The following is a 7,811-nucleotide window of genomic DNA, read 5'->3' as shown; positions in this document are numbered from 1 at the left end:
TATATATATATATTATTTGATTCCAGTAAAACTTGTGTACAGTATTATGCATAATAAATTGTTATTTATTTATAATGTCTATTCTTTTGTACGTGTTTTTAAATTGCTGATATTAAAATCATATAATACGAATCTCACCATTGACTGTAATCGTAAACGTGCAATTGCCAGTGTTGTCATAATTGTCCGTAGCATTACACGTTACAATGGTGCTGTAATCAGAAAATGTGCTACCGCTCAAATAATCACACACTGGGGTCAAATTATCTCCAGAGTTGTCGGTAACATTTGGTAACATCCAGGTGGTACTTGCCATGCAGTTAGAATCAGCATTTAAAACTTTTCTCGGAGGACACTCAAGTATTGGAGTTTCATTGTCTGAGAAAAAAAAAAAGAAAAAAAATAAAACATCACGAAGAAAAGCCATGTACGTTTGTTTTCAAATTTCAATTCCATATAGTTTTAGAAATTTTTACAATTTAAAAATCAAAATAAGAGAATATTAGTAAGCAAATTGATAATTGCTTAGATTTTATCAATATTAATTAATATAATGTATTTTTTCGCTGCTCCTTTCGCCGTTTTGTACGAACGTAATCTGAATAATGAATTCTCACATGTGTTGCTTTTGTAGCGTGACATGTCCTCGTTCAATATTTTGTAGACTCGTGTTATTGTAAAATTGTTTTTTTATGATATTTTAATAGACATAAATAGGAGCTCAAAATATGCCAGTAATAATAAGACATTTTAAAGATTGGTGATACGACAGAGCTGTGCACGCGTTTGGACGGCAAATCGGCACAAACATAAGGATTTACTAAAATTATAATACAGATAATAAATATAAAGTAACACACGGGTAGGGCCTTGTTTGGACTAATGATTTCAATTTAGGAATCACGAGTTTTTTGCTAGAACAACCTAGTTTCTTTAGTTGAATGAAAATATGTAATCAAATTTTACCTCCAACACCAATATTAAAGACACATTCATCTTCGTTGCCAAAGCAGTCCACAGCTGTAAATAATATTTCAGTAACTCCAATATAAAAATCAGTAATATTTGTAGCATTAGAGTACACAATAATATCATCTCCACAACAGTTATCAGTAACAACTGCAGAGTCCCACATTACTGCCGCTGTATTAACGCCGACGTCAGTATCAACATTAATGTCCTCTGGACATGTCACATTAGGTGGAAAAATATCTAAAACATTAAAATGAATATAAAACAATTTCAAAACAATTCAATATTATTCGGTTACAACATGCTACACCTCCATATTATATAAAACATACGCGTAATCTTGCAAAAAGAATAATTTCAGTGAAGTGTGTTGTATAATACATACCCACAATGTTAAATTTGAAAGAGCAATTGCCACTGTTGCCTGCCACGTCCGTTGCATTGCACCTCACTTGGTAATTGTCCAGTAAATATAAACCTTCTCTTAGATCACAAAACACAGTTACATCACTATCATAATTATCTGTTGCTGTCACATCAGTCCAGTTTACGTATGCAAAACATGTTTCGTTAGAATAAACACTGAAGTCATTGGAACAGTTCAATACCGGCGCTTCACAATCTGAATAACAATAAGATTTAGCATCACCCATATTGAAAAACTGAAACATTGCAACAGATAAAAGTAACAGGTCTACTCACCCAAAACCACAACTGTAAAATTACAGACTGCGCTGTTTTCCCAACAGTCTGTTGCTGTATATGCTACTAAATATTCGCCAATTTCAAATTCATCTCCTGATGTATAATTTGATGTTATGCTGATGTTGTCACAACAGTTGTCAGTAGCATTTGTAGGGTTCCAGTATACAGGCACTGTTATCAAACCATTTAAAGCACAAATCCTAATGTCAGTTGGGCAAACTATGACTGGATCTTCCTGATCTAATGATTAAAAATACGACATGTAATCTAAATGACAAGATAGATAAAAATAAATACGAAATATAACAATCGAGTTTCGCAGTGTCGTTTTTGCTCTTATGCACTTTTTTTCTTCTTCAATCTCTTTTTCCGTACTTCAAAATTTTGGGCCACCTCTCCTGTAAGCCCACAAATAATCTGCTGATTTTTTTAATGTTGATTTTGACAAAATAACAGGCATACATCATCATTTGGCTTTTGTTCATCTCGCTGTGGTTAGAGGGTTTTAGTTGAAATGCATAGGAGACTGCAATGGTCTATGGTCATTATCTATATAGCACCTTCCAAATATAAAACCGTCTCTAGGCGCTTTAAAGCCACAAGAAACAAAACAAGGGGATTGGGGATTGGGGGTGCGCAACCCCGATTTTGAGATAGCTTCGCCATCACATACTGTGTACACGCAGGTACCTTTGTGTCTGTTTGATGGGCTCCGGCAGCTTCCCACGGCTCCCCTACCGTGCACTGCTAAGTTGGCGGTGCTACCTCAGGTAAGGAGGTGCGACTTTTCAGAGTGAATAAACTTAATTTCTGAATTTTTTTAACATGCAATTACCATTAACAATTTAACCGTGATTGCATTATAAAGAAATCCCAAAATAATTCTATCAGAAAGAAAAATAATTTTTAAAATAATATTGTAAGTATCTTTCCAAGCAAATCAACTGTGTTTCCTCAACTATAAATTAATATAAATACAATACTTACCATAGATTGTGATTGAAAACGTACAATTACCAGTGTTGTCATAGTTGTCCGTTGCATTGCACGTTACAATGGTGTTGTATTCTAAAAATGTACTCCCGTTTACAAAATCGCATAGTGGTCCGAAAGTTTTTCCAGAATTGTCTATGACTTTCGGGGATATCCATGTGGTAGTCGCAGTGCAGTTAGAGTCAGCTGTTAAGTTTTGATCTTGTGGACACTCTACAAGTGGTTCTTCGGTATCTGAGAAAAAATATATATATAAAAGCTTATCCATCAACTGGATTCATGAAAACAAAACGAATAAACAACCAGTCACGTATAATTCCAATTTATAATGTTATTAAAGTATATTTGATAAAACAATAAATTACCGTAAACCGTAATATTGAAAACACATTCATTCTGGTTGCCGTTGCATTCCACAGCTACGAATGTTACTTCAGTATTTCCAATGTAAAATGCAGTGCCATTTTCAATATTAGAAGAAAAACTTATATCATCTCCACAACAGTTATCAGTGACAACTGCAGAGTCCCATGTCACTGATGATGTGTTGACGCCTACTTCAGTACCTACAGTTATGTCGCCTGGGCACATCAAGACAGGTGGAATGACATCTAATAAAGGAAATAATTATTACAATTACATTACTCAAATGGGAGCACAAACGTGTTATTAATAAAGAAAATATAATATCTGTCGTAGCCATATTGTGGAAGTATGAGAATATTATTTATACTTGTAGTACCTACCAACAATGTAGAAATTGAAGAAACAAGTGCCAGTGTTGCCTGCCATGTCTGTTGCATTACAGTTCACAGTGTAGTTGTCCAATGGAAATATACCTTCACTTAGATCACAGAACACAGTTAAATTACTATCATAGTTATCTGTTGCTGTTACATCAGTCCAGTTTACGTATGCAAAACATGTTTCATTAGCGTCGACACTGAAGTCAAGTGAACAGTTCAAGACAGGAGCTTCACAATCTGAATATTAATTACATTTAAGTTTAAAAACCAAGCACGTGATACTCTAGTATAGAAAACTACTTGCAAAAAAAGTAATAAGGGTAGCTACAAACAAAATTATTATAATATATAAATACTTAATAATTTTATACGAGGACAAGTTTGTGCTTAAAACTTACCAAACACTACGATTGTAAAATTGCATAATGCACTGTTGACACTGCAATCAGTGGCTGTGTATGTTACTACAGTTTCACCAATTTCAAATTCATCTCCTGGAATATACGTTGAAGTTATGTTTAAACTATCACAACAGTTGTCAGTAGCGTTGATTAATTTCCAGTACACATGTGCTGTTGTGTGACCAGTTGCAGCGCAAACGTCTATGTCCGCTGGGCAGGATATGGCAGGGGCTTTATCATCTAATGAGCAAAAAACACAAACAATAATGCTAGTTAACGTAAACCACACTTATTAAGTAAATACAGTATATGTTTGTTTTTAATTATTAAGTTGAATCAAGGTATATCCTACCATAGACGGTAACTGTAAAATTACAGTTAGCAGTGTTATTGTGGTTGTCGGTTGCACTGCAAGTTACTATAGTGGTGCTAACATTAGAAAACGTTGTCCCGTTTAAATAATCACATACAGGTATAAATACATCTTCAGAGTTGTCTGTAACAGTCGGCTCTATCCAAGTGACATCTGCCAGGCAATTTTCATCACCAGCTACACTTTGGCTAGCTGGACATTTAGGCACTGGAGGTTCACAATCTATAAAGTAATTTAATAAATTAAAATAACGTAGCATATTTAATTAAATGAAATATAACTTCACAATTATTATTATTACAACATGCACTTAGCATTAATTTTGTTATTATAATTTGCCTTTTTTTTTGGATAAGCATAAGATAGTTTTAAGTACCTTTAACTTCAACAGTAAAATGGCAGTAACCAGTATTTTCATTACAATCAGTTGCTGTATATCCTACTGTGTATGTACCAATTGACAAAGGATCTCCATTAGTGTAATTTGAAGTATAATTGGTGACATTGCTACAACAATTGTCGGTAACATTGACTTCTTCCCAGGTGACATTCACTGATGCTATGCCTGGATCTGTGCACACCTCTATGTCTTCTGGGCAAGTAATATTAGGGGCATCTTCATCTGTAACCACATGAATAGATTTTTAAATAAATATTTTTAATTTCCAAATAATGTGAATAATTATGTAAATAAAATAACTATTTGCATAATAGATTCTAATTCATTTAATCAAGTTGAAATTTAATATCAAGTTTTAAAAGTGTTATGTTTTCTAAAGTGCATAGATTCCGTACCTACTGATGTGGACAATATCATGAAAATAGTGGTTATTCAAAAAGTACTGTCTGTTGATTACTGATATTGATGTACATAGAGAATCAAAATTTTGAAAGTTTATTATGAAATACGACTATTATAATTACTCCAGATAGTATTTCAGATCCCGACCCACACCGAAAATGGGCGGTATAATTATGTTAACCACAAATGGCTATGGTGCTGTTCTGTGCTTACAGTAGACCTAATACTTTTCTAACATCACATCATGATATACATACTTTATCTGAATGAATAGATTAAAGGCATTAGATATCTTACATTCTACAGAAGATATATTTGCCAGTAGGGATTTGTATAATCTACTTGAATAATATTAAATATAGAAACCTTAAATCTTACCATAGATGATGATTGCAAAAGTACAATTTTCGATGTTGTCATAACTATCCATGGCGTTACAGGTTACAATGGTGCTGTAATCAAAAAATGTGCTTCCACTTATATAATCACACACTATGGTTAAATTATCTCCAGAGTTGTCTGTAGCATTTGGTGGCATCCAAGTGGTTGTTGCCATGCAGTCTGAGTCACCTGTCAAGTTTTGATTCTGAGGACATTCAATTATTGGTGCTTCATTATCTGATAAAAAAAAAATCAATCATTGTTCAACGGAAGTCGACATGGTACTTTGATGGTAGGTATGATGTTGATTTTTATTCTTTGTGAAGTGAACTGTGTTTTAAAATGCAATATTGGCTAGTATAATTCATATTTGGCATAATTCCTATTGTGACTGCTCTTAGAAACCACGTTAATTTGACTTTCATAATATATAACCAATTTATTTAACTTGAATACTCTAATTTTAACAATTTAAAAAATTACAAAAAGCTAATGATGAAGTCTATACGTAAAACCCTTTGTAAACACACCTTTCTTTTCAAAATATCAAACCGAATAAATCGTTTATTTACTGACAAATACGCCTATAATTATAATACATAAAATGTTGTACCTTCAACTTTAATATTGAATACACATTCATCCTGGTTGCCATAGCAGTCCACGGCTGTGTATGCTACTGAAGTAATTCCAATACTAAAATCAGTGCCATTTGTATTATTAAAGGACACGTTAATATCATCGCTACAACAGTTATCAGTTACAACTGCAGAGTCCCATGTTACTGCCACTGTATTAATACCTACGTCGGTATCAACGGTAATATCACCAGGACACACCAAGATAGGGGCGGTAACATCTATTATATGAAAAATATATAATTCATTAGAATTACAATAATGAATAGTAACGGTCTGTACTCGAAAGAAAGGGTATTATCCCCGCTCTATTTAGTAGGATAATGTTAGAGTATGTTATACATATTTGTGCAGACATATGGGGAATTTATTAACAACAAACACTTTTTTTTAATTCAATATCTTTATATGTTTTTATTTAATTTTCTATTTTTAAAATACATAACATAACTATAATCATTTTACAAATATTTAATACATACCAAAAATGTGGAAATTAAAGTAGCAATTCCCAGTGTTTCCCGCCTTATCTGTTGCATTACAATTCACTGTGTAGTTATCCAGTGGAAATATACCAACAGCTTGGTTGCAGTACACAATAACATCATTGTCATAATTATCTGTGGCTGTTACATCAGTCCAATTTACATATGATAAACACGTTTCACTAGCATCAACATTAAATTCAAGGGAACAGTTCAAGATGGGAGCTTCACAATCTAAATATAACGTTAACACATTTAGACAATTATGAATGCATTTAATGGTAGTAGTTTATTAGTGTAGATTTGTATTAATGCGCTTGGTGTGTGGCTAAGAGCTCGTTCAGTGACTTTCTTCACCTGTAAGGATCCGGTAAGGTAAACCCGTACCAACAACTTTTGTCGTCGACGACAGTGAATGTCTCTACCAGTACATCGGGGTACCTTAGGCCTACTACTGATCTAGAATGATGTACAGGGTACCGTACTTTTTAGTGCACAATCCATTGTGTACAATGACCTATGGTTTAAACTAATTATCCGAGAAGACTTATTCTACCACCAGAGCCTTAGATTAGGCCTACCATGCCGCTGGCACTAGCACCGATATGTAGGTTGCGACGCCCCTTAACCGTACGACTATGCAATAAACTCGTCCACATGATTATTGCCAATACAGAAAGTATGTACTTACCCAAAACCGCGACTGTAAAATTGCATGATGCACTGTTTCCATCACAATCAGTTGCTGTATATGTTACCAAATTCTCACCAATTTCAAATTCATCTCCTGATGTATAATTGGAAGTTATGCTGATATTTTTACAGCAGTTGTCAGTTGCGTTACTTGATTCCCACGAAACAGACGTTGTTATGTATCCAGTTGTAGCACAAATACTTATATCAGTTGGGCAAAATATGACTGGGCCTTTATCATCTAGTTAAACAGAATACATGCATACCTGTACTTATCTTATCTAAAAATCATAGGCTATAATTCAATTTTTTCTTCAATTATTATTTACTTTCAATTTGTAGTATACAAAATATTTATACTTGAACAATTGTAAAAGCATGGATTTTTCCCAACATCTTTTACACATTTCTTCACTGCAACGAACAATTAAGGTTACAGTTACAGGGAAATAATTAAATTACAAAAAAATAATTAAAGTTTTAAAAAGAAATTTAAATATGACATAATTTTAAAATGTATCTTAGTAAAATCTTAGTAACAATTATTCAAAACCATGTATATGTGAAATAACAACTTTATAAAATCAAAGAAGTATTAATATGGTTTTTAATATATATATAT

General features: G+C 33.1%; 1 protein-coding gene across 1 annotated transcript in view; it reads right to left on the bottom strand.

The window, feature by feature from the left end:
- LOC117115806 overlaps nucleotides 1-7,811 on the bottom strand; it is a 63,433-nt gene that overhangs the window by 32,690 nt on the left and 22,932 nt on the right. The window contains exons 17-30 of the mRNA XM_033260076.1: nucleotides 7,188-7,430; nucleotides 6,494-6,730; nucleotides 5,987-6,232; nucleotides 5,371-5,610; nucleotides 4,567-4,812; nucleotides 4,170-4,412; nucleotides 3,815-4,057; nucleotides 3,417-3,653; nucleotides 3,036-3,281; nucleotides 2,665-2,904; nucleotides 1,699-1,917; nucleotides 1,358-1,594; nucleotides 967-1,212; nucleotides 139-378 (exon numbers count right to left, since the gene is read on the bottom strand). Coding sequence (XP_033115967.1) covers nucleotides 139-378; nucleotides 967-1,212; nucleotides 1,358-1,594; nucleotides 1,699-1,917; nucleotides 2,665-2,904; nucleotides 3,036-3,281; nucleotides 3,417-3,653; nucleotides 3,815-4,057; nucleotides 4,170-4,412; nucleotides 4,567-4,812; nucleotides 5,371-5,610; nucleotides 5,987-6,232; nucleotides 6,494-6,730; nucleotides 7,188-7,430 — 3,363 coding nt within the window. The remainder of the gene's footprint in view (nucleotides 1-138; nucleotides 379-966; nucleotides 1,213-1,357; nucleotides 1,595-1,698; nucleotides 1,918-2,664; nucleotides 2,905-3,035; nucleotides 3,282-3,416; nucleotides 3,654-3,814; nucleotides 4,058-4,169; nucleotides 4,413-4,566; nucleotides 4,813-5,370; nucleotides 5,611-5,986; nucleotides 6,233-6,493; nucleotides 6,731-7,187; nucleotides 7,431-7,811) is intronic.

The sequence above is a fragment of the Anneissia japonica genome, unplaced genomic scaffold (assembly GCF_011630105.1).
Source record: "Anneissia japonica isolate Jap-2015-1 unplaced genomic scaffold, ASM1163010v1 scaffold483_len1788099_cov177, whole genome shotgun sequence".
NCBI lineage: Eukaryota > Metazoa > Echinodermata > Crinoidea > Comatulida > Comatulidae > Anneissia > Anneissia japonica.
The sequence above is the reverse complement of the archived record's forward strand: the minus strand, read 5'-3'. Positions and strand labels throughout refer to the sequence as shown.